Below are 27,420 nucleotides of genomic sequence, written 5' to 3' on the forward strand. Positions count from 1 at the left end.
CGTGTTGACGAATATTACCAGTCATATTCGTAACTACAAAACGAGTATAGTTTTTGATCTATTTTGCACATTTTGCATTTGAATTAGGAATGATTCATGATTATAATATAATTATAGATTTATTGAAAGTAATTTACTAAAGTAATTTACTAAAATGCCAGGTCAATTTAGATAAATAGCAGTTTTTAAAGTCCTCACTCGCTCCCCAGTTACGCTAGGCCTAGGCAGCCAAGCATCAAGCAACACGTACCTGCGCTTCGCTCAAATTTACCGCAGTCATATTTTGGACGCGCCTCGATATTTCGTTGCCATGCGAAACAGATTTTTTGATGGCTTACGAAAACGAATACGTGTGCGTGACGTATCCGTTTTCGTTATCGTATTCGTAAGATTGCGAAACCTCTCTATTATCTTGCTTACTTGAAACTCAAAACATAAGCATTTCACTTAAATCGTAGTCACTAACCTGTGTCTTTGCTAAGCTATTTATATACTCAGTTTTCTTCGGCCTAGATTCCAAAAAGTTTTTAACTTGAAAAGCAACCACAGGTCTGGGATGAAGTCGCAACGTCCGCGTATGCTCGTTGTGATTGGCTATCACATTTGGCGACATGAAAAACTTGACGATCGCTACTCTTGTTGCAACATCTACCGAGGCAACGTCATTACCGAATATGAGGGCGCTGCTATTGATGTTGTCAAAGAATTCTTCCGTACGTTCTTCTGTCGGGGAGGGAGACATGTTCATACTCTGTAAAGCCTGCAAGAAAAAAAGACATAAAAAATTGTTATTATGATGATGATGATGATGATGATGATGATGATGATGATGATGATGATGATGATGATGATGATGATGATGATGATGATGAAAAGATAACAGTAGTAAATTCTTCTTTTGCGACACTACTATTAAGGGTACATTTTCTTGTGAAATGAGCAAGCTTGGGCAATGTATGTTTTAACACTACAACCAATATCTACTCAGGGGAAACCCCTTAAAAAGTGAATGATGAGTAAAATCATGTCACGTCCATAAAATCACAATTTCTTCTGCTTGGTAATGTTCCAGGGTTGTAAAGCATGGTTCCCACTTTGACGCAACCCATTTACAAGCCCATAGTTACATACAAGCCCATAGTTACGTCAAAGTGCGAACCACGGTTCAATAACATAATGAATATCAGTAACAGCTGTATCATATGATGGTGAATATAAATTTGCATATAGTCTGGAAACTGACATGTTATTGTTGCTTAATAGCAATAGCAATTATTATGTATACAAACAATGCTTTTAGCTCATTATGTTTTAAAGCTTATGAGGTAAATTAACTTTAAAAGCATTATGGTTATATAAAAATCCTCCACCAATAATAGTAAACCATCACCACCTATTTAGATACCAAAAAGGAACCACATTTTACTACTTGATGTATGTTCCTAGCCCAGAACTAAAAACTCTTTTTTTTTTGGTTGGTTAATGTAATATACTAGATACCACTTTAGATCTGTAATCTTAGTTCGGGCTTGTAATGACAGATGGAATCAGTGGACCAAGAACAAACATTCCTTTGGCATTAAACCATTGCACATTGTTTCCATCTAGTACACTACAGTTACATTGAACTGTTCAGTGGTGGATCCAGGATTTAGAAATAAGAGGGCCTAAAGGTAGTGAAATGAAGTGCTGAACTTATCTTTTGCATTACAATTTGTGAAATTGGAGCCCAGGGCGCAAATTTTTTTTTCGTACATAAGTTGGGGACACTATGTGAAAGATAGCCGAACTACTTCAAAAATATAACTAAACCTAACCCTCTAAATAATCTCTCTCTCTCACTATAAAGTAAAAGAAGTAGCTCATGGGAGTCGAACCCCATACATCAACATGTAAAGTCCATAGTCGTATCCACTCGACTACACAGACGGCTCGACAGAAATCGTTTGCATTAGCGAGTTGAAGTTAGCTCAATTCTTACGTCAGACCTTATGGATATGACTAATGAATATTCATGTTCATTTTGTGACGTTTCACAAGGGGTCCCCAACTTACAGTATGTACGAAAAGAAATATTGCGCCCAGGCCCAACATAGACCACTTACCACCTACCTACCAATACACATTTCATATCACCTAGTGCACACCATGTGTACTGTAAACTCTAGGCGATTTGAATGGGGTTACGACAATTTAGAATTTAATTCATGTTTAATATCATTATATAGAAAATCAAATCAAATGCTCTCACAAAAAAATTGTATGAAGTAATTTATAGAGTAGTATTTAGATAGTCTTCATTATGAATTTAATATTGAAAATGAAGTTGATATGAAAAGGTGAAATCTTTCTAAGGTCAGTTGTTAATAAAGCTAATTATCAAGAATTATCATCAAGAAATAAAGTGTTTATTTCTCCATGGATTACTTATAATTATTGTAATTAGTGATTAAACTTGATTAATATTAAAGTGTGAACATTATTAGACTGATAATTAATTTATTGATTGTTATGTGAAAACAATTGTAAAAAAAGAAGAAAATAAATTTGAAACCCAATAAAAATATGATGATAAAAAAATATATATAGACATATACCATGCACCGTTCTAAAAAATCATAAAATTTGAATAAAAATATTTAGAACATATGCCATTCTAAGAAAACTGAAGCATGTCAAAAACTATTAATTGAGGAGAAACAATATGGTTATACCAAATAAATATGGTTAAACCAAAGCTATGCTGTAATAAGATGTACCAAGAAAATGTCAGCACACGCTAATTTTACAATTTTATGCATTTCTCACAAAATGATGGGGAAAAGAAGCTATAGGGCAAGTTCATGCTTAGTAATTTACCCGAGTAAGTTGGTGCTCTTTCCACCAAAGTTAGCATTACCTGGTCCTGGAAGTCAACTTTAAAGCTCTGTCTACACTATCAAACTAGTGTGATGTGCTCAAATATAGTAATGATATGCCCAAATATGGTAGTGATATGACATCATCATATCCATATACATGGGCACATCACATTTTTTTGGTAGTGTAGACAAGGCTTAATACCCGGGTAAATTGAAGCCTGAACAGACGCACAGTGTACAATGCAATATTAGTGACAATTAATCATATGAAACGTAGCAAGTAAGTACTTGTCAACTGGTTTAACCAAAAAGTTAACATTGATTTATTTAATATATATTTGAAACCACAGATGAAAATTTTTTTGAGAACATATGAAAAGCTTTCATTTGCATTATATGCATGTCACTGTTTGTTGTGGTAGCTTTTGCAACACCGCCAATTTCTGAATGTTGGTAGATAGTTCAAGCTATGACAACAGCAGTAGTGAGCATGCAGTATGCTATGAACAATCTGTTTTGTGATGTACGTGTCTGACATATTTCAATTAAGCGTGAGGAATGTTTAAAAGCTCCTATGTCACCTCTTTTTTAAATCTATGTAAATTATCCTCATGCAATCTTTTAGAAAAATTCCCCACAAAGAATAATTGTGGATGGATTATTTAAGATTGGTTTGTCAAAGATGAAAATGTTAAATATGCAAATGCCTGATTATGATTACAAAGCTTACCCCATTCTCAGTCTGAACCGTAGAAACGATCTGATCGGGTGGGGGCAAAAACAAAATATGAACATAAGTCAGGGAGGGAGTAAAACAAACACAATACTGATTTGATATATAGGATGAATGATAGGATGTAATGATGTCCTTAGAAAACTTCATAGGAACAGTTCAAGTTTTTTGTTTCTATATTAGTGATAAACCAAAGCATTTTGAACTGCTTTTTAACCTATAGCATTTTCTATTTATCACGCCCATAGCCAGGATTTGAATAAGGATGTTCTTTTATCCACAAAAGGAAAAAAAGCTATCATGAGGTACAGTAGGCTAGTTAGGAATATTTACCATGACTTCTACTAGTACCTGTACTCAGTTTGAAAAGGACAAGAAAAGAGGGGGGTTTGGTTCGAATCTCCCTGGCTACAGGTTTGGTGATGTACTATACACCATGCCACAAAGTGGTGAGAATGGTAGATAATGAGAAAGACTCATGCTTGCTAATCAATGGGATTAATCAATATTCACAGCATGCAATCTTACTATATCCAGATTATTTGGATTAATACTTTGGACTAATCCTTCGGATTACAGTATTTTCAAAACATTTTACAAAACAAAACAAAATAATTGCATGAAGCGTTGATAATCTTTCCAATTTCACCAAAAGATATTTTAATATAAACTTGACGATAGAATGACGTTCCATTAATCCTTTTTTCGTAATCTTACCTGCTTCAAATGCGCCCTCAAAGTCGATCCTTCTGGTTCAGGTAGCTCGGGTAGAAAATTACTATCAGTGGGTGATACAATCTATGAATAAAAAAAAAGAAAAATTAGCAAAATCCACAATTTTTTTGAAAAACTATCTAAAAAACATAATACATACATACATACACAGTACTTATATAATGTTTGATGACATTGACATGACAGAGATGATTTACAACCCCACAATAAAAGTAACTTGTGATCCAGTAAATGAATGTTTAGAATTTTGCTGGTTAATAAAACTTAAATGTTGAATATTCCAGAAAGAATTTGAAACAGAACTAGATTGTATTAAACAAATTATAAATTTCAATTCAACATTTATTTATTTCATTAAATTCCATACAAATAATACAGAGTATAACATGAGGACAAACCTAGAAGTAAACTTGTCTCAGTTGGCCATTTAACATGGTTAATACAAACAAATAAAAAGTATCGATAGATTTCTGAATGTTTTGTAGGTTATTATTTTGAGGTTTTCTTTAGTGTTTACGCCTCCATTTTGCTTTCAATACTCCTACTAAACTAGGCCTCGAATAAAGCTAAATTATTTTAAATGTCTACTGTAAATCATCGCCTCCACACATGACATGAATAATCCTAAATTCAGCTTGTGTTTCAAACGATAATATTCTACGATATCAAACGTCTTAAATTTGCTTTCTATCATTTCCAACGTCTAAATCATTCAATTGATAAAGTGATACAAAGCTTTCAATAATGTCACAAACTGTAATTTCTTAAAAACTTTAACATTTTAAATGGGTAGTAGAACGGTAGAACAACGCAGCGGTAGACTGAGGGTACCGGCGGCTAACACGAACCGATATCCCAACTCTTTCATTCCAAGAGGTATTGGCCTTTTCAATAGAAGATATGTTTGTTAGTTATATTCTTTTGTCTTTATTTAATTATGTTTTTATATTTATTGAGAGAGAAATCTAAGAACACTGTAATTTCCAAATTTATGGATGAATAAAGTGATGTCTATGTCTACTAAGGTAAATTAACATGGTTGTAATACATTAATATAGTATTTTGTATGGTGTACTCATTTACAGTACACAGTATTTTGTATGGTGTAATTACGTACAGTACACAGTATTTGTATTGTGTAATCACATACAGTACACAGTATTTGTATTGTGTAATCACATACAGTACACAGTATTTGTATTGTGTAATCACATACAGTACACAGTATTCGTATGTTGTAATCACATACAGTACACAGTATTTGCATTGTGTAATCATGTACAGTACACAGTATTTGTATTGTGTAATCACATACAGTACACAGTATTTATATGGTGTAATCACATACAGTACACAGTATTTGTATTGTGTAATAACATACAGTATACAATATTTGTATTGTGTAATCACATACAGTATACAATATTTGTATTGTGTAATCACATACAGTACACAGTATTTGTATTGTGTAATCACATACGGTACAGAGTATTTGTATTGTGTAATCACATACAGTACACAGTATTTGTATTGTGTAATCACATACAGTACACAGTATTTGTATTGTGTAATCACATACAGTACACAGTATTTGTATTGTGTAATCACATACAGTACACAGTATTCGCATTGTGTAATCATGTACAGTACACAGCATTTGTATTGTGTAATCACATACAGTACACAGTATTTATATGGTGTACTCACATACAGTACACAGTATTTGCATTGTGTAATCACATACAGTACACGGTATTTGCATTGTGTAATCACATACAGTACACAGTATTTGTATTGTGTAATCACATAGAGTATACAATATTTGTATTGTGTAATCACATACAGTACACGGTATTTGCATTGTGTAATCACATACAGTACACAGTATTTGTATTGTGTAATGACATACAGTATACAATATTTGTATTGTGTAATCACATACAGTACACAGTATTTGTATTGTGTAATCACATACAGTACACAGTATTTGTATTGTGTAATCACATACACACTAGAAGTTGAAGTCTCTTTTTTATAACCATTGAAATACAGTAATTTAATATACAATTTACTTTTTAATTTACACAGACCTGTTGATTGAATTCAAATTGTAAAAACAGTTTATTGTCTAAACAAAATGTACAAAATATATAATTCTTATGAATGAATGATTTTATTTCTTAAAATTCATGAGTATAAGTTATATTTATTGATATAGGTTAGTTTAATAGCGATTTGAATATCATTGCCTATCATTTCTTACAAATTGTGATAAATCCATATTACTGTACATGGTCCATATTTAATGTCTATGAGTGGGCTTAATGTTTCTATAGCAATTATTGATTTTCAATGAACCACCCACAGCATGTCGGAAAGATTATGAATACAGAGCGCCACCTAGAGAATGCCTGAAGACACACAGAGCATAAAGAAGTTCGACACTAATGTATTTCCAGGAGATGAGAATTTATTTATGTTTTTTTTTTTTTTTTTTGGTCAGTTCATCTTTTAAAAGTTCAGAGCTATTAATCTAGTAAATACTTGTTTTGCAATGAAGATGATATTCTATATTCTCTAATCTAGATATTAGGCCCATACTACCACTAACATAACAGTACTACCTGTACAGTACAGTATAAACATGCCATTGTATGTATACTGTACTGTAAGAATATTCCAAATGAGTGAACTATACTCGATGTACTTTAAACAAATCACATGTACTGTAGTACAGCTGTAGGTCACTGCTTTACTATCACAATATTTGTTAATCTTGCTTTTTTAAACCCATGGCATACATAACTTGATCAAAACTAAACAAATATTTAATTTAAATTGGTTGTTTAGAATGTTAAGCATTAGTACTCCATGTTCAAATTTACTAACAACCTTTAACCGACCCTTTTGTGTACGGCACAGAAATGTTTATCTAACCACCACCCACAGAATTTCAGGATGTTTACGTTTTATAATTTAACTAAAATTATATTTGCTTTAGTTATCTCAAGTGCATGTTCTATAGGCTATTATTTTCTATCAGAGTATTTATGCCTAACTGCTATGATGATTGTGGTATATCCTACGCTTTAGTATTTTTTACCTCCCTAAATGCATAAAGGCAGGCACAACACTTTGGTTGAATCCAAATCTAATCTAATTCAATAAATTTTATATGCAGTGGAGTTGTGGCTTGGTGGTTATAATGCTTAGCTTCTAATGAAAAATGACAAATTACAACTCCCAAAGACTTATTATGTAGAGAATCTTGTGTAATGTTTGTCTTGTGAACAGGATTTAGAAGGATAGTGAATGAAATCGCTTATGGTTATCCTTGGCAATAAATATGACTATAGACTATACTTATAGTTATACTTATTTCAATTACTCTGGACACATAGAGCTGAACAAGTGTGCCAATGTTTGAAAATGTAGCTTCCAAAAAAATTATTATTATTATTACTCATTCGTCGTTTAAATATATTTCTCATCCTAATTTACCTTTATCTGATCAATTTCCATTGACTACAGGCTTTCATCAATAAAACAATAATTACATTTTAATACAAGGTCGCTGACTGAATAATGACTTATTAGTATTTAAGAAGGAGACTAAAATTATTATGCAAATTAGTCTGTTTAATCACCATAGAATAGAATACCGGAAAACTACAATACTGTACATTCAAATCTATGCTTAACGTACAGTACTATATTTTGTTCTTTCCAGTTTTTGTAATTGATTATTTTTGAGAGTTTGAGTAACGTTGATGAAGACAGAATAGATGATGACAAATCTGTGATCAATAATGTTGGAAATTAATGTATTGTAATGATACTTACTCTATTAGAATCCAGATCCACCAGCCATACATCGTCAGGCAGACCAAAGTTATTCTTGTAAAGAAGAAAACTTGCAGGAATCCCAATAACAAATGGTGTTGGCGCTAGTAACAACTAAAACAAAATATTAATATCAATTAAATACAATTAAACATTAAAAAGACAAAATTACATTTTGATATACTGTATTGTTACCATTAAACCTTATCAATGAATACACATTTGAAAATAAGCAATGTACAGTAGTGTACTTTTAATAAATAAACATGAATTTATTGTCACATGTTCAATGTAAGGCTACAGTAATCTTTGCAAGTGCACTGAGATTAACTATGGAGATACCATGGATACAATGTACTAAGTACAGACTAGAAGACGGCAATCACTAAACAACTATTAGGTCTGGACAACTGATTAATTAATCTTAAGATACATTTAATTAATTAATACCAGACCTTTGGTACTGGACCATTTCAAAAGGATGGCAGGTTAGATAATATAGGAACTTGTTCATAATCAATTATCTTGGCTTTTAGATGGCAGACCAAGTACCTACTATAGATACTGAAACCTACGTATGGATATTAGAAATAATCCTGTTAAATTTGCATACAAATGGATTATCTTAAGGATGTCCTAAGAGATTAAGCCAATAATGGTGTAAATAATCCATTATTAATCCAATGAATATCAACCAGATTGATTTACAATATAGACGCAAACTTGATTATCCTTCAATTTTTAAATAAATTTATAACAAAAACGTTTATAATTTGGAATAAACAATTTAAAATTTGCCACCACAATCTGTTCTATTCTGAACTACAGTAGTACTTGAGTTGAAAGCTGTTGACACACCTAAGGATTATAGGATGGCACACAAAATAATCATCAGGAATACTGTATGCAAAGAAGAAGGTCATGTTCAACAGTAGTAACTGTATCTGTATGTCAGGTTTGCAGTAATGAACAAAATCACTGTTGGCACAATTCTGCTATTGTTGCCTTGAGGAAGATTTTAAATTATATTTTAATAAAGTTATCTTGAATCTTCATCCCATCATACAGATACAGTATTATAGTTCACTAATATCTCTATGATCCCACTGGTCTATGAGAAACTACTAACCTCCTTGTACTGATATCATTTTGACTGAAGAATGAACTTACACACAAAAGCTCTGTCTACACTATCAAACTAGTTTGACACAAAAATATGATGTGCCCAATATGGTAGTGATATGCTCAAATATGGCAGTGATAATGTTATCATGTCCATATACTGAATGGGCACATCACATTTGTATTTGTCACATAAATGTTGATAGTGTTGACAAAGCTTTAGTCATATCACTACTATATTTAAGCATATCTCTGCCATATTAAGAGTATCTCACTGTACTCAAAACCAAGAAGAAAAATTGTAGAATTTGAACGCTAACATACACATTGAATGCATATTTTACATACTGCAATGTAGTTTGATACAGGAGGCAATTAGTAATAATAAATAGCATATTAAACTGTAATGAAACACCTATATTACATAATTTATGTTTAATGGATGGTAATGACTGGTTAGAAATAGCTTCTTCGTTTTCTAATCGTTGTGTGGGCATCGTATCGTATATCTTTGCTCAATCTGTTCTAATTGTGTTACGTTTACAGTTGACAAAACATTGGAAATTTATAATGTTAAAGACATAACTTATTTTACGGTGTTATTGAATTGATTTTGTTTTACCTACAGTAATGCCATTTGAATTCAAAGCATCTTTTATATTATCTTTTTTATAATGGATTATACAAAATGATATCGCATTTTGAAACAGGTACAATTTCAATCAAACTTGTTAAAAGTTTCCTAGCCTTTTGTTGATATTAAATCGGACGTAAAAAGTACAGAGGTTGAGTTTGAAATTTTTTAAAAAATGGACAAAGTGGCAATATATCTGACTTCAGTTACTATGGTGTATGCTGTTTCGAAGACACTCACTTACGTCATCTCCACCATTCAATACCCACCTTAAAATCAACCTCTCCCAACCACTGTACTCCCTTAAGGGTCTTTCACACCTGTTCCGGCATGGTTCCTATCCGGCACCGGCAAATAAAATGTCCGGCATGAAGCGTCATGAAAACGAAACATTACATTCAATTCGCCGGACCGGACAATGTCTGATCAGGTGTGAAAGACCCATTACGCTGTAGACTTGATATTACACCATACTGTACGTACCTGTTCTGCTGATCCCATACATGTTGGTAGTAATGGTATAACTGGAAACATATACTCCATTGGGTATATCATATTAACAAATGCTAGTACACTCATTGATAGTGCATTATAATCTCTTGACTGTAAAACAACCTACAAAAAAAACATTACACTTATTATTATTAACACAGTATCAAGAGAAAGAGCCTGCAAGAACATACGCTCTCTATATACCAACTCATGGCAAAAGGAGGCCTGCACGTCCTCGAACATCTTATTCAGCCTACAGTATGTTCAACATGTTCTAGGGTATGATAAAGGCATGATACAAGCTGAATAAATAGCCTCACTTGCCCAAGAAAGAAGTGCTTGGAAAAATCTTGTAATCGCCTGCTCCGCAGCCAAAGGATAGATAGATTTTATTGAGCTTATTATAAATTATTTTATATAATCATATATTTTGCTTTTTGTAGTACAGTAGTACAGATATCACTGGGTAGTTCAGAATGTATTTCTAAATAAAAACATTTAATTTACACCTTTACTATAGAATCTCATTTTAAAAATATTGGAAAAAACACCTGATCTGACAGTTTAACAATGAATATGGTATATAATAATACTGTATTATTCTGTAAATTAAACAAAATATATTTGCTGCCTAACAAATAAACATGTTGTATTGTGTTTATTAATAATATTCTTTTCATTTGCTTATTTGTTTCATGAATTTATGAATTTATTTGAGCTAATATTGTTGCCAAGGTCTATTTATTGTGTTTTTATTATGCTTGATTACGGTCATAAAAACAATCATATATTCTGTGCAAATAGTTGAGTAAATTATTCTATGAATTGGTAAATACAGCAATATCTAGACTGTTTGTTTCAGCTTTTGACAATCGTAATAATCATATTCGGAAACAGAGTAGTTTGCTGTCTCTGCGTCTAAAAATATTATGGACTGTTCACTTAAAAACTAGCACAGTGACGATATGAAGGAACGACGTATATCCATAGATGCAATCAACAAAGAACAGAAAGCGTGTTGTAACTCTAAAGTGCAATCATCATAAAAATCTTTGGTAAAATTTACTTACAATATCAACTGTCTTTAGTAAAATTTAAGATATTTGAGTCTAACTTACTGAAAATTACCATGTGTTTATGTAAAAAAAAAATTGATGAATAATACTTATGAATGGAGAAATAATATTAATTAGATTAAATTCACTTGTTTCATAATTCCACATTTAATCAAAAATGAAAACCATTTTCAAGTTAATGTAATTTGTATTACACTGTATAAATATACATTTGACAAATGCTATTCAAAGGTAAATTTCAATTGATTTGTACGCTAGATGATTAACTATTTTAAGTGTTATCACACAAGATCGAAATAGAAACAATTTTATGAATGAATGCAATATTGAACAAGAATCAGGATGCGAGAGAAAAAAATGCCAATAAGATGCTATTATGAGATCGACTTTTGACATCTGCAGCGTACGTCATCATACAATTGCGTCGGTTACATTAATGGTTTTCTTGTAGCAAAAGGTGTACAGTGTGAATCGTAGCTTGCGTCATTGATGATTGGAAGTGTATTCGGTGAAGCGTGACGTTATCATTGCATACTGCGTGCTAAGTTTCAATCTATGAATTTTATCGTTTTAACACCAGATCATAATAATATATTATGAACAATTACACTTACAGTAGATGCATAAACTATCCAACCAATACTAATTTTATTATTGTAAATTAAACAAGATCATGTTATTTATAGCAGGCCATTTGAGCTAACACATACAGTAATGTACAATAAACTATATCAAAATTAGTTCTATTATCGAATATCCAGGTTTAATAATTGTTTTTCTTTATTCCAGAAAAGCCAAATTAAATTAAAAATTTATTCATTAAAGTTCAACATTAAAACTAAGATATACCAATATAATTAACTAAAATAAATAACAGAAATAAGTAGTCTTTTACTGAATACACTTAATTTGATGGGAAACTTCATAACTAAATTCAATAACAGTATAACCGGGCAAGAAGAAAAACTGTCACTTCTCAAATTCACACTGTGAACATTGGTTATAAATTATTAAACATGAAATATGAAATATCAAATGCTGACAATAGACGTTGACGTCAATGCATTATATTTCATAGGAAAAAAACACAATCTACAGAATGAAAATTGATGTGAAAAGTAGAACAAAGTTTAAAAACAAAAAGATCAAAATGTCAAATATTAACAAGCATTGCAAGTGACATGAAAGCATTCTCTATCTTATATTCTCTCTTATTTTTTTCAGGATAAAACTATGGTATCACAAGCTAAAACAGTCAAAGTGTATCCGGTATTTGGACGACTATATAGTACAACAATAAAATTAACAAGAACTAACAGTGTAACTTTACAACTGGTTTAATTCTTTTGCTTATTTAAAAATTTAAAAATGGAATGGAATACTAACCTTATTTTCTAAGATAATAAGCGTCAAGACTTTGAGACAGGTCTCCACACCAAGTAACTCTAGCGGCAGATGTAAAGGATAGTCGACCAATGAGAATCTAGTATGATCGGGTAGCGCAAACGTCAACGGAGAATGCAAATTGTTTGGCAACACATCTAGCTCAACTCTTGTCTTTCCTGGTACGGGCACTGGCGCACTTAATAAGCGCAAAATCCACGTTTCTATTTCACGGATGTCGTGTCGAACCATCGTTGGTATCTCATTGCATATACCGGTTAAAACGCCCCAAATTGAATCCCTTAAAGAAAAAATAACGTGCCAGGGTTAGTAGAATTTTTTTTAGCAATTAATAAAATTTCATAACAAAACAACAAAATATTGCAGGCTATGTCATTAAAAAATGAATTTTTTTTATGAAAGCATGACCGAGAAAATTACTACTACACAGTGAAAATATAGTTTTTGACGGCGCATCCCTTTCTGAACCCCAATATACAGTATAATATACAGTATGATTCAGGGACACATGTTAAACTATAAAACTATACTGTATGTCATTAAAATAGTTATTTTAGCTTAATATCTATGCTGAAATAACTATTTAGAGATACTGTAGTTAGGTAACCCATGGAGTAAAGAATCTCCATGGGTAACCATATAAACCATCATGTTTAGTAAATTGTCATTATTTATTGGTAGGTATAGTACTATTGGAAGGATGTTCCAAATTCTTATAGTATTTTACTGGGAAAATGGCTTTTTTTTAATAGTGTAGCTAGTTTTAAAGCAATAGACTGTAAAATTAGCTGAAAATAGATTTACCATCTACAGTATTTTCGTAGTTTAGTACCATTGGTTTGATAAAAAGAATATTTACACATAGTTGCAGCTAAGTTCCTATTGACTATTAATTGCAGATAGTCAGTCAGTACTATTTACTTAGCAATGAGTAAGTGGGAGGAAAATAGTGAACTACTGACAACGTGATGAACCTGATGCTTCATGTGTAAATTTCATTGATTTTATCGGACAATTCAGGGAAGAGAAATCCATAGAAAATACAAGACAACGCTTTGTATTGCATTTATTCAGCTGATGCTGCTATACAGAGTCTATAGGGCCATTGTTAGAAAATAACTAAAAAGATTATTTTTATATTTTTGTGGTAAAAAATAACGAACAATGGTTGCCATTGTATTAATTGTTCGTATTGTAGTCGACTTCTGAAGTGAATTATATTCAGGCATTTTAATAGCTTTAATAACTTTTTTAGTTTAATGCCGAAATATTGGATATTTGAAGGTAAATTGTTGTGCGGGTGTATGTATTGTAATGTAATGAATGTGTATTAACAGTCTACAGTACATTCACCCATCATAATATAAAGGATCTTTATATACCAATTATTTAACGAATGATCATTCATTATATATTGAGTATGATACCGAGAATGTTAAGAAAATTAATTTGTACATTTTAACCAAAAAATGTTATTTTAAACAATTTGGCTTACAGTACAAACATTTGCTGCTTACTTTACATGTTAATTTGAAAGCTAACATTATTTTGCTTTTAATTAAAATTATTTAATCAAATATTGCAACCAATACTACAGTATAGTACACAAATAAAATTCAATAATTGAGCTGTCAAATGCATTTAGACTGTAATAATCTTATTTACCAGCCTCTAGTCAAACCAATTCTACAGACCGATGACCATATACAGCACAAAACAATTAAAATATAACAATGACGCTGATTACGTCATACTATAATTGATTTTAGCAAAAGGTAAGCCCGAGATAATTCTTAGAGTTATACACGTGCATAATACCGTGTGCTTGCGTGGTAAATAGCGAAGACATCAATTATGAAAAGTAGATGTCAGAGATGAATTACGTCGTCGTCGTTGTACCAAGGACTTGCTCTATTTCAATAAGGTCAAAGTTTAAACATTGCTATATTATGAATCAATCATTATTAATTAAGTCTGTTTAAAGTTGACAGAAATTGTACAATATTTAATTTCTATCATAAATTATATTAATAATAAATATGATTTATAAGGTAATTTCATGACTTTATTCAAGTAATACATTATCCATATCTTCTCTAATGAAATTTAATAATCATAAAATATGAATTTTTCCAGTTATCTCAGACTTGTAAAAATGAGAATCAGCTGTTACGTGATGTTACAAAACGTTCAATATTGTGTTACCGATCAATAATAAGGGTCAAAAGGTCAAACATGATGACAGAGGATCTATGTTAATGTTCAATGTTAAAATTGAGCATGTACTTTAATTTACTCAATTATTATAATAATTAATAATAACTCATCAAAGAATTGTTGTTGTTGTTGTTAATAGTATTGTAATTGTAATTTCACATACTATAGCAAATTAATAATATCAATAATATATTATATTTCATCTGTGTATATTTAAATAAAAATAATTTACAGTACAGTAATTGTGGTACAGTACTACAGTACACAATTGTGCCTAAAATCAGTACAACTGTAATTGTTGTCAACCATCTTTTGAAATATTTTATAAAAAATTATCCCCACCTGGATCTGAATAAATCTGGAGAATTACTATAGTATTAAAGCCCCCTTCCCTACGTTTTTTAGATCTAATTTAAGATCACAAACTATATTTAATGTAAAAATAATACTATATGGTCCTATTGCGATAACTTTTTTCGTCTTTAAACGGTTAAAAATGTGAAAAATAAGTCGATTCTAATAATTATAGCGGCCCGCTATAAATCCCAAAATGCATTGCGCACGGATTGATATTTTTGTTTTTCACCTGTAATTCGCCCACTTTTCGATCGATCGTGAGGCCAAAACAAATGGAAGACTCCTAACTTTTCAGCGAAAATACCGGGTTTTCCCCAATTTGTATCAACGGAGTCTGGCAAAAATAGAAAGACAATTAATGCAACAACTATACAACGTCAGGCTAGGTATATAGCTAGCGTACGATGTTCGTACGTTACCGATGTTTACCAGCTAGGCCTACAAAACTAAGCCTAGCTAGGCTAGGCCTAAGACCGTCCACGAGAGGTCAATCGCCGCGAGCTACTTAGGTAGTGCATTGTTTCTCACTTTTTATCATAATTTACCATAAAACGTACATTTAAGACAAGGAATGACATGGTTTAATGTTTTTAAAGTGATATTATATGTATTATTTTCCAAAAAACGTCCAAAATTGCAGGGAAGGGGGCTTTAATATGAGAACAATTCTCTAAATTGCAGTATGCACTGATTGTTGACTTATTACAATGTGCATAAAGCTAATTAAAGTTTAGTATGCTGGGCCCCATGTGCATGATGATGCATACATAAACTCATGTCAAGCAAGGCAGTGTTGTTTAGATAGTTTAAAGATTTAATATAATAAGTGATAACAACGATCTCTTGGGTTTGTGTAATAATAACACATTGTCGCATTAATGTAATTTTGAAATTAACATAATTACAATACAGTACATTAGCTATGCATGCATCCGCTTTAACATTTACAGGCTTATTGTACTGTAAATACGTTTTTCACATGAGAGAAATGAGGGGTATTAATCATTCACATCACATCAAATCACATTTTCAGAATTATTGTTTATTCTTTAATTTTTTAAGAAGAAAGCAAAATGAAATTATATTTATGTTTGAACGAATGAAGGAAATAAATGTTATTTTGATTGATTTTGATTGAATGAAATTAATATTTAAATAAAATTCGAACACAACTTTAAATTTTTTAAAACACCCACCTTAAATTATTTTTTCCTGCATGTTTTCTACTAGTACTTCTGTCGTGACATGCATCAATTAACCTCTTCAAAATAAAAAGACATTCTCTGAACGTGGACACGAACGGGTGATGACTCAAGATGCACAATGATGTTAGAGAATTATTCCGCACTTTCTTTGATTGTTTTATGCGTCGTTTAGTGCGAGGAGACCTTTTCAGTTCCTGATCGTCGGAAAGAGGTAAACTCAACGTGTCATTACTACTAGATGAATTCTGTCTGTTATTTACAAGCATTTTCTCGCGTTTCCCGCCGGCAGATTTACGATCTGATGTCCTGAATGGTCGGTAGAAATTAAGACAAATTCCATAACGCATACGACCACTATCTTTATCAGTTAACGTGAAAACAAAGGACGTATTATCTCGCAAACTGTTTCGTTTTTGGCCAACCGTCAAGCAACCTTCGGGCTGGCAGAAGAATATAACATCTGGTGGTAACCGGAAGTCACGATGATCTTCGGCGGGGTACCGTCGCAAGAGTTCTGGTGTCTGCGCAACTTCGTTGTTCCGATTTGGATGTTTAGCGCCAACGATTACAAGGTAATCTAAAAGTCTTGGACAAAGGTAGCTACCTTTCCAGTTAGACATATTGCTCTTATTGTCATAAACTGGTGAACAGCATCATACTTCAAATTTTGAGTTACTACAGATTTGTTTATTGCTTATAATTATTAAGATGTCTTCAAACTACACATCCTCTCTGAGAATTTAAAAAAAATGTTATTATAGTATAGTCCTTAACAGTTCCGTTTCGGTACTTTCTCCTGCTCTATAATAATATAAAAACAAGTGCTAGTTGGTTATATAATAGCAATACAGAATCATCACACAAATAGATATTCACTAATTGACATACTGTTCAACAGTACAACTACGTCTTATATGGTCTTATTTTATTAAATACACCGACTCCGAGAGAGTTTCTCGTTAATTTTATGTCTGCTTTGTATCAAATCACTAACACACACACAGTATCTAACTACCATCTGGGTTAAACTAAACAAAAGATGTTTGGTATATTACGATAAAGACAACACTATCTAAGCTAGCTACCAGCAATTCTTTCATTTAAAACCCATCAGTGTCAGCAGGCAGCAGACAACCTCCCCGCCCCTTTCTACTCACACAGGCTACCACCAGCAGCACGTCAAAATAAAAAGATGTTTCACTCAGCCATACTCCAGTGTTTTACATCCAATATTTTACTTACAATATAGCGCATTCGATGTAAAAATATGCAAATAAATACTACTTGATAAATAGGTTTGATATACACTGATCTGGTGAAGTAAACAAAGCAAAATTATAGTAAATTTCTAGCTTCGTTTTGCGGTCTGACATACGACTATTCAATGACCGACCTTGAAAATGAAAATAAATGATCGATACGCGATCGATAATGAGGGCGCACTTGCAATATTGTCAGTGCTTTTTTTTCGATGTTTATTTCGATCACTTTTTCGGTTGGTCGTCTTGTTTTTTTATATTTTATATAATGGACGATTTCAAAATGAACGCTGCAAAAATGGTAATAATATTAATTAATTTTCTTATCGGTTTAAGATATTGCTTTGGTAAATTTTGTTTGCAAAGGCGCCAAACGTAGATTAGATAGGCTAGCTAGGCCTAGCTAGCTAGAGAGTACAGGTAGAGAGGAGGAAGCGAGAGTACGCCAGAAAGAAGACCTCATACACACATACATTCATCTAAATGATAGGCCTAGGTGTTGGCGTCCTTAGTAACCAACCATACATATTATTATTCATTGGAAATTACTGTATTAGGCCCTAATATACAGTACATTTGTTAAATATTATTATTAATAAAATATTATTAATTTAATGTTAAATATTATTAGGCCTATTAATTAATAAATATAATAAATAAATATATTATTTATGAAATAATAATCAATATTTATTTATTCACACATCAACTAAGGCCTACCCTAGAACTGAAAATTTTTTTAAATAATTTATAAAAATGATTTTTCTTTCTAGATTATTATGATGCCTTTGTATCAAAAGATAGATTTCTGTAAATCAATTTCTGTTTTATTTTGACCATCAGATAGCTGCACAGCAGCGCAAGAACAGAGCCCAGTCACCAGAGACAGAAAGCAACTGGGATAGCTCAGAACCAGAAGATAATGTTCCTCAGATAAGCTCAGATGAGGAAGAGAGTTTTAAGTACACCCCAAAAAAACAAGCACAACGGCAAAATAATAATAAAAGTAAATAAATTTGAAATTATTTTGTTGAACTATCGATGTAAAATAAATCGTTGAGTCATCCTCACATTAATTACATCATGTCATTCATACATGTATCTTAATCCCATCATTCTTACTATTGATGATGTTATATTTTGCCAGCATTATCATTTATTTACTTTTATTTCTACTGTATTTATAGTCGTGGGTATTCACTTCCAGCTGAACTAGCAGGCCTGCTAATATCCAGGGGCCCTCTTTAAAATGATAAAATATAAACATCTACTGTATTATGCTAAGTTATTCCATCACATTCAGTTAATGTCCTTGTACTTTTTATTTACATGTTTAAGGCTATAACAACAGTACAACTCAGAATTCTACCCCACCTGTTGCTGCTGCATATGTAAAGCAAGAACGACAGTCAAATAGGAACTCACCTGCTCTCAGCACAAAAAGGTTAAAACACATTTCCTGTCATTTTGAAATAATAACCTTTGTATGGTACATCTTGGCAGAACCATTAGCACTGATCATGACCACCAGCAGAGTTTGTTTTTGTTTTTTTAACTGCATAAGGTTGTTTTCCTTTTTGATATGAATAAATGTATTTATGTCCAAAGCTGCCCTTATACCAACTAGCATTTTATTTTATGTTTGCAGTGCCAGTAAAAGAAACCAAAAAGCTGTGAATGTTTTTGTTGATAACGGTTTTGATTCTGACGAGAATGAACCAGTTTCTTCAACAATTAAAAGAAAGCCAAAAGAGGAAGTACCACCATATGATTTTAAAGGTGTAATAAAAGGTAGTGTTATTTCTGCTACAATTGTGATATTTACAAATTTAGTTTATTTAAATCTACAGTATTATATAACACCTAAATAAATTTTTGTCATTTTATTGGACGATTGTCGTGCAATAGTACGCACTATGTAATGATTGTTAAATAGTACTTTTTTATCGTGTATGAAAAAATCTCATTAACCTCATGGCATTTATTTATACCATTTCACTCGTAAACATTCATTATTTTCATACTAATCAATACTAAATTGTTATATTTATTTTTTTATAGAAGGACGAGATCCAAGCAAACAAACAACTCAGCCAACAGGCAAGCATCGAAAAGGACAATTATATGATGTGTCTACTAAACAAGAGAGTAAGTATTCCTATCAATAATATGTTAACTTTGTATTATTTAGTTTCTAAACTTAGTAATTATTCATTTTATTATAATTTCCATTTTAACAGGTAAAAGTCAGAATGGTTCAGCTTTCGACTCTGATGAAGAAAGGGAAATGTTGGCAGAAATTCGAACAGAGATGAAGAAAGTTAATAAAAGCCACCTTGATGTTCCAAAGGGTAAAACATAAATTATTGGAATTTTTTGGAATATTTTTGTTCTCTCCCTTTCCCTCTACCACCTTGGTACAACCTGTAAGGAAATTATTATTTGTTTTTTCTTATGAAGTTAAATTTTGTCATATTTTAGGGAGAGATGTTAGACAAAGGGTTTCGGACAGCCAACCAACCGCCTCAAAAAGTACGCCAAAGGTATCCAAGGTGAAGGAAGACAAGAAAAGTGATCTTTTTACTGTAGGAGTGCCTGCATCTGATAAAGGACAAGAATCGTTAGAGAATACTGGACAGCTGGAGTTGCAAAGTGTGACAGTGTCAGAGAAAGGTTATCCCACTCAGCCATCAGGCAACATTGGAACAAGGTAAACTGAAGGGTACTCTTTAAATTTAAAAATATAGAAATATATTACAATCTCAATTCGTCAATGTACTAACTTAGATTCATTTAAAAAATTATTAAAAACTTTGTCTAGGCAAATACATAGTCATAATTCTTTCCATTTTAAATTTGCAATGTCATTGTGTATTTAATCTGAGGTGATTGCATACTATAAACATTCAAAAGCGCCTTGAGCACATTTGGTGGCAAAGTGCACTCTAGAAATCTGTATTATTATTAGTACAAATTGTATTCATTCTTTTTATAGATATGTTTATCATTATGAGCATGGTAGCCTTGAGTATTACGACACAAGGAATGGAAGAGAGGAGATCTACATGGCAAATATCGCTGATAAGTAAGTTGTTTTGATTAAATGTATTGTACATCAAATGATGCCAAGACCGAGGAATTTACAGAACCACATTTAACTATCTATAAACCGTAGGTCCAGTGTACACATCTAGCTCACATGCACTTTAAAGAACCTAGTACATCATTTGAGTAGGGAGTTACCCCGGTGTACTAGTACACACACAGCCTAGCCACTGATCATAACTGGGCCCTCTGGGAGAACAGTCTTTGACTGAAGAGGTCGCCCTGTATAAATTCAATATAGTCAAATTATAAACATAAATATAAGTCTATTTTCTCTCCTTTTTTTCAGATCAGAAAAACTAGTTAGACGTGGCATTCAAGAGGTTTTTGCAGCTTTCAGAATTCTAGTTGATTTCATAATAATCCTCGTACTTGAAACAATTCGGTTTTTAGCTTACAATATCCTACAAACGCTAATTGTTGGCATCTTTACTGTATTAGGCGATTATCTATTAAAACCTATATTAACCGGTCTATTCAACAGCATTCTACAACCTATTTCAACGTTTGTTTACAATGTTGCCGTGGCAACTCGGACAGTAATGGTACCAGTTGGGGATACTTTAAAGATCATCTTCACACCATTGATAATGTTAGTGAAAGCTTTCAGATTATTTGAAGTAAACTTGAGGAGTAATAAGCCGGATAATATACACCAGATTGAAGATGTTTAACTGTTTTATACGCTAGTTTATGTCAATGTATTTATTAAGTTCATATAAGACAAAGCTCAAGCCTTGTTGTCCATAATTCCGTCCAGTTCTAGATGATGTTAAAGTTTTGATTTGTTATACAGCCCGAGTGTAGTGAGATTTAGCTTGTTAAAGAATGAAAAATACTGTAAATAATTTGTTAAGAAGTGAAATGAATTTAGTACTGGTATCTGATATCCTAATGTACAATAAGAAGTGAAATGAATATAGTACTTGTATCTGATATCCTAATGTACAATACTAAATTATTCATACAGTACAGGTACTATCATTGTACCAAAATAAGTAATAAGCCTTTGCTACATACCAAATATTAGTTGTTTTATAAAAAAATTTTACTCATATAAATATACATTTTAATGTTTCAAAAGAGTAAATGTATAAGCTTTCTTGCCAAAGTGTGATGGTATAGGCCTTTGTTTTAAAATCAGCTTGTCTTGACTGTCAATCATACTGGTGTACAAAAAGTAGTTTATGAAAGTAAATTGCAACATATTTTTGTAAACGAATAAATGTTTCTTTTAACAGATGATTGTAGTTTATTTCTTATGTTTCCTTTTATATTTAATATTAAATTTGAGCCTATAAAGGATGCACCTTAGGGAGTCAAGGAGTATCCCTTGAATACAGAAGTGTCCTAAGGGAGATGTTTTACTGTATATACTATCATTTTGGAATTCAATTTAAAGATACTTTGGAATGTGGTGTACCGCAAACTTTATATCAGTATTACTGCAGTAGAAGTATTCAAATTACTGCAGTGTTTGGGCAGCTTATACAATTGATATACTATATGTAAAATGGAGGAAAATAACCTGTAATACTTACAAAGTAATCCAAATGCTTGTGATGCAACATAGACATACAATAGCACAAAAAAAAGAATATAAATCCATAAAGTAAAGTACAGCACAAATGGCCTGTCTTCACCGATTGCTAAGTTACTACTGAACAGAACAAAAGAAACTAAATGTAAGGTGTTCTAACCACCAACTGCATTTACATAATATGCAAATAGCCACATTTGAATAAATATTAAAGTCCCTAACTGTATACAGAATGAAAACTGCAGAATATGCATTAGTGAGAAATAAAATGGAAAACATTTGAACACAAGAAATCAAAAGAAAGATTTGTAAGAAAATGTTGACAAAAATAAAACACACAAGTCAAAATTGCAAATGTTCAATTGCACAATTATGTATTGTTACTGTTAAATCTTTCATATATATCAAACATAAAATATAAAATTGTACATCAATAAGGTTTTAATGTTAGGATAAAACACAATGTCAAAGGTCAAGTTGTACCCCGACATTAAAATTTGAATTTCATACATATTTATCAATTATTAGTATTACATTTTGGTCCCTAATTAGCACTGGTTTAGTGCAGTGTATATTTTTTACCTAAATTGGACCATTTAAAAACACTACATTTTAAATTAAAAGAATATACTCTAATAGATAATAATATGTTTATATATAATATGTATAAATTATTAAAATGTAGTTTGTTCAATGCATAGAGGCAAAAGGTAAACCTAATTTATTGATTTCTGATAAACTAAATCGTGGTGATGAATACTGTAAACTATAGATTTCTTAAGGTTTTAAGACTTTTCTTTCATGTTGCAGTAGAGCCTATTAAGGGGACACTTTTGGAACCCAACTATGTCCCCTTAATAGAATATGGGTTGCCTGTAGTGTTAATGAACACATCTATTTCTCCTCACTCATTTCACACCTGTCCCACTAATAATGGTGTCTCAAAGGAGTGTCATTATATTCTGTACAACAGATAGTTTATTGTACATTAATTAATTCACTAAGTGTTTTGGAGTTTCTGTACGTCAAATTTATTACAATAATGTGTTCTATATTTTTATTTATACTTCTATTTATGATTTACTGTAGCTCCCTATGGGGCAGATTCAATTTCATACAAAAGGTAAGTGACATTATGGAGTGATCACAATAGACAAAAGTTATTAATTCGACTAAAACTAAATTAATATACTTCATATCAATTTCAAATTAATGCATATACTGGTTAGGCCACACAAAAAGAATACTCTAAAGTATCAACCAAAATGGTATGGTAATTAAGGTTAGGTAATTTACAACCTTTACAGATCATGTCTACATTATTAATGCATATACTGGTTAGGCCACAAGAAATGAATGCTCTAAAGTATCTACCAAAATGGTATGGTAATTAAGGTTAGGTAATTTACAACCTTTAGCGATCATGTTAACATTATTCTACTGCAGTTACTGCAGTAACTCCATTTTGTTTATTCTTTAACCTGTACAATATGTCAAGCCTTTGTTTAATCATACACATTGTTTATTGTACAGTATTTTATATTCTTGAAACATGGTAGCATTAAGGAAAGAGTGAAATTACATGGTACAACCATACATTATTGCAGTACAAACATTTCGTTACTGCAGTAACTGCAGTAAAATGACATGATCCCTATACAATGCTAATGGTAACTTACATTTAGTTTCTGACTGCTATAAATAGCACACAATTCAAGAATAATTATGGGAGGTCAAACAGGTCAAATTATCTTTTGAACATACAGCAAACCAATACTTTCCTAGCCTACACCGATGCAGCACTCCATCTGGAATTACCTGAGCTTACAAACAGCTTTAGCAGTCATACAATTTCATCTCCATTTAGCCTTCATGAGGCCTAGCCTTTCATCTCATTATGCCCCTGTACGCATGTTAACCAACAAGCTACTAGCTGTGGTCTTCGCTTTCACAGCCTTCAAATTTATACCAATTATAATTTATCTCAAACATTATCTATTTATTTTTTATACAAGGTTGGAATATTCCTAAAATTTAATAAATAAATCTATAAATTATCGCAACAAATACCCAAGTATAACTTGACTAATGAGAAGCACTGCGATTATAAGTAGGTCTTTGGTTGAGATGCCGCCGCCGATATCACCTCTACGTCGCTGGTCGTGCATGTGGCGTGCAATTGCCTCAAGACGACTGTTAACAAGTTCTAACTGAGCTTGTTGCCGTTTGTTGCCTTCCTGGATTGACGCTATAAGCTGATTGGACGTTGATCCTTGGATACGAGCGCCAGCTTGCTTGGATTGGTAAGATGGTGATTCTATAAAAAATGTACAATTTTGCTACATTTAAATTGTTGGAGTTCATATAGAATAAGTATTGATTTAAGCATCAAAGTAACAGTTATGGTTTGATCTAAATGTCATAATGATACAGTATTTCCCTATTTTGTAGTTACATTTATCCCCACCCTTGTACCCTCATCCGTGACCACATATCTATCTGTGGTTTAAATTTGGTAAAGATATCAGGGCCGTAGCCACCAATACAGTTGATAAGGTTTCAACCTGACCACTTTTTCACAGAGGCCTTTGACAACCCAGTGGCTTGAACAGAGATTGTTCTATTTTCTTACGAAAACCGGACACTCTATTTCTTGTGGCTACATCACTGGATCCTTCTTGTAGTTTTTACGTTATCCCAAGACAAACACACACACAAATATCTCAGGACAAAAATAGAACCTCCTTGGCGGCTGTAATAAGTAGTAAGAGATGAAACTACCAATAACTTACTTTCATTCTCTGATACAGAGTGTCTATCAGGTTCCGGTGTTGAGCACTCACTCTCACGATCTACATCATGAAGAGGTCGTAAACTCAACGAAGTTCTGCCTTCGTTAACTTTATCTCGCGCCCGTAGAATTGATTCTTGTTTCTTTAATCTCTTGTCAACATTTCCTTGTTGTAATCCTTTCGGTAAGCTGACAATACTAGTGGCGCGGACAATTGCAGTTTTGTGTCGCGTTCTCGTTTGTATGACACCATTGTACTCAAATTCTTCAATGTCATTCTGCGGATCCCATGGTCTGTTACTAAAAGAGATAAGAAAGTACATTACATGGCTGCAGTCAGTCTATTGCATTTACCATAAACAATAGATATTGATACATTAAGCACTAAAATCTGATAGATAGAAGTGAGATTTACTACAGTAGCAATGTGTCATTAACTTACTCCATATGTTTATAAACCCAATCACCAGTGATTTCATCCAATTCAAACAACTTCGGCACCCATTCCTGATTTTTAATTTTGCGTTCCTTGTGACCTTTCCTCTGCTCTTCCTCAAGCAGATACTTCTCATGCGTAGCTGCTGTCTGGTCTCCTTTCTTGATGGCTTCAGCTACATGAACCCATAACCTGCAGAAAACAAAATGGAGAATAAGTTTGTTGTAGCACATGTCAAATCATCTTATGCTCTGCCTACACTATCAAACTCAAAAAGTGCAAGGCATATTACTACTATACTTTTTTTTGTCAAACTAGATTGATAGTGTAGACAGAGCTTTAGAAGGATGGAGAACAAATCTATCTTTTAACACCAAACCAAATCAGCTTAGACTAAACCATAAAACATCACATAATTGAATAAAAATCAAATATAAAACTCACTTTTCCGATTCAAAATTACCCTGTTCATCAAAAGACACTGTCGACCTAGGTAACCTCTTAGATCTGACCTCTGGGGTCACAGCCCAAAACAGTTCAGATTCCTACAAAATTAGAAGAAAAATAAATAAAGAAAAAACTACTAGCAATTATTATGAAATGAGAAATATAAATATACAAATACGTTCTTATAATTTCCAAAAAAATGATCACATGGTTGTAATTTTACTTTGTAGTAAAAACAAAAATATTTACCCCTGTTCTCTTATTTTTCATATAAATTTCTTCATCCTGAAATAACACAAATGTAACAGTTACCAATTTAGGATATAATTAGTATAGCGCAAAATGCAGGGCACCTTTATTAGGCGCTGAACAATCAACAGAAAACATTTAAAGAACTGAAAAATGTTTGTATAAACCTCTGTCTACACTATCAAAAGGTGGGATGTGCCCAAATAGGGTAGTGATATTCCTAAATATGATAGTGATATGACATCATCATGTCCATATATGGGCACATCACATTTTGTTGTCACATAAAGTTTGATAGTGTAGACAGAGCTTTAGGTCGTGCCAACAATAAAGCACATTATGACTTACCCATTGTCCTTCTAATGTTGCCAGGGTGTCTTTCCCAAACTTTAGTTTGCCAGTGATTTGATTCCATGATCCACCAAGGAAAGGCTGCAAAAAATTAAGATGGTTGTTGTTGATTTTCCACAAATACTACATATATTTATTTATAAATCATTAAGTATATATAAATGTGGATGGTGGTCAAAATAAGTCTTAGAAATAGACTTTAAGCAGAGACCACCATTTACAAAATAGAAAAAACATTACAATGATTGGATAGATATTAAATGTACATGCAATAAATAATAACTTTTCGAGACAATAGATATTTAAATGTGACTACATTGAATACAATCTTTGTATTTCCTCTAAATTCTCTTACCTTAAGTTTAAAGTCAAGTTCTGCTCTATAGCCAGTCTTCTCACATTCTATAGACACTTTCCCCCCATATTCCATTGTCAATGTGCCATACAAAATACCTGATAAAAAGCAAATATACACAATTATTATACAAAAAACCACAAATATATTATGTATTAACGAGACTGATGTGCAGTACAACTCGTTCATTGATTGTTTTTATACAAGT

The 27,420-nt window shown here is 32.1% G+C and overlaps 3 protein-coding genes across 16 annotated transcripts in view; 1 reads left to right on the forward strand and 2 right to left on the reverse strand.

The window, feature by feature from the left end:
- The window catches only part of LOC144847378 (MAP kinase-activating death domain protein-like), a 39,516-nt gene extending 21,457 nt beyond the window's left edge, over positions 1-18,059 (reverse strand). For 8 of the 10 annotated variants that reach the window (XM_078703684.1, XM_078703683.1, XM_078703687.1 and 5 more), the window contains exons 1-8: positions 17,922-18,059; positions 16,671-17,411; positions 12,883-13,180; positions 10,412-10,543; positions 8,173-8,286; positions 4,312-4,392; positions 3,592-3,621; positions 467-760 (exon numbers count right to left, since the gene is read on the reverse strand). In XM_078703684.1, coding sequence (XP_078559810.1) covers positions 467-760; positions 3,592-3,621; positions 4,312-4,392; positions 8,173-8,286; positions 10,412-10,543; positions 12,883-13,180; positions 16,671-17,299 — 1,578 coding nt within the window. In that variant the 5' untranslated portion in view covers positions 17,300-17,411; positions 17,922-18,059. The remainder of the gene's footprint in view (positions 1-466; positions 761-3,591; positions 3,622-4,311; positions 4,393-8,172; positions 8,287-10,411; positions 10,544-12,882; positions 13,181-16,670; positions 17,412-17,921) is intronic. The other 2 variants (XM_078703689.1, XM_078703682.1) reach the window with 1 other exon arrangement.
- An 88-nt stretch (positions 18,060-18,147) lies between these two features.
- Positions 18,148-22,285, forward strand: LOC144847790 (uncharacterized). 2 transcript variants are annotated; one of them, XM_078704307.1, is made up of 9 exons: positions 18,148-18,239; positions 18,782-18,944; positions 19,277-19,382; positions 19,587-19,729; positions 20,000-20,086; positions 20,179-20,289; positions 20,420-20,648; positions 20,934-21,023; positions 21,333-22,285. In XM_078704307.1, the coding sequence occupies exons 1-9, from the start codon at positions 18,207-18,209 to the stop codon at positions 21,715-21,717; spliced, it is 1,347 nt and encodes a 448-aa protein (XP_078560433.1). In that variant the 5' UTR covers positions 18,148-18,206; the 3' UTR covers positions 21,718-22,285. The 2 variants fall into 2 exon arrangements, with proteins under 2 accessions (XP_078560433.1, XP_078560432.1); XM_078704306.1 differs by having other exon boundaries at positions 20,000-20,085; positions 20,163-20,289.
- Positions 22,286-22,931: 646 nt separating this feature from the next.
- The window catches only part of LOC144847383 (oxysterol-binding protein-related protein 8-like), a 33,082-nt gene continuing 28,593 nt past the window's right edge, over positions 22,932-27,420 (reverse strand). For all 4 annotated transcript variants that reach the window (XM_078703697.1, XM_078703699.1, XM_078703696.1 and 1 more), the window contains 7 exons: positions 27,213-27,310; positions 26,855-26,938; positions 26,507-26,542; positions 26,255-26,355; positions 25,817-26,002; positions 25,376-25,674; positions 22,932-24,900 (listed from right to left, as the gene is read on the reverse strand). In XM_078703697.1, coding sequence (XP_078559823.1) covers positions 24,638-24,900; positions 25,376-25,674; positions 25,817-26,002; positions 26,255-26,355; positions 26,507-26,542; positions 26,855-26,938; positions 27,213-27,310 — 1,067 coding nt within the window. In that variant the 3' untranslated portion in view covers positions 22,932-24,637. The remainder of the gene's footprint in view (positions 24,901-25,375; positions 25,675-25,816; positions 26,003-26,254; positions 26,356-26,506; positions 26,543-26,854; positions 26,939-27,212; positions 27,311-27,420) is intronic.

This window comes from Antedon bifida, chromosome 7, assembly GCF_963402885.1.
Source record: "Antedon bifida chromosome 7, ecAntBifi1.1, whole genome shotgun sequence".
Taxonomy (NCBI): Eukaryota; Metazoa; Echinodermata; class Crinoidea; order Comatulida; family Antedonidae; genus Antedon; species Antedon bifida.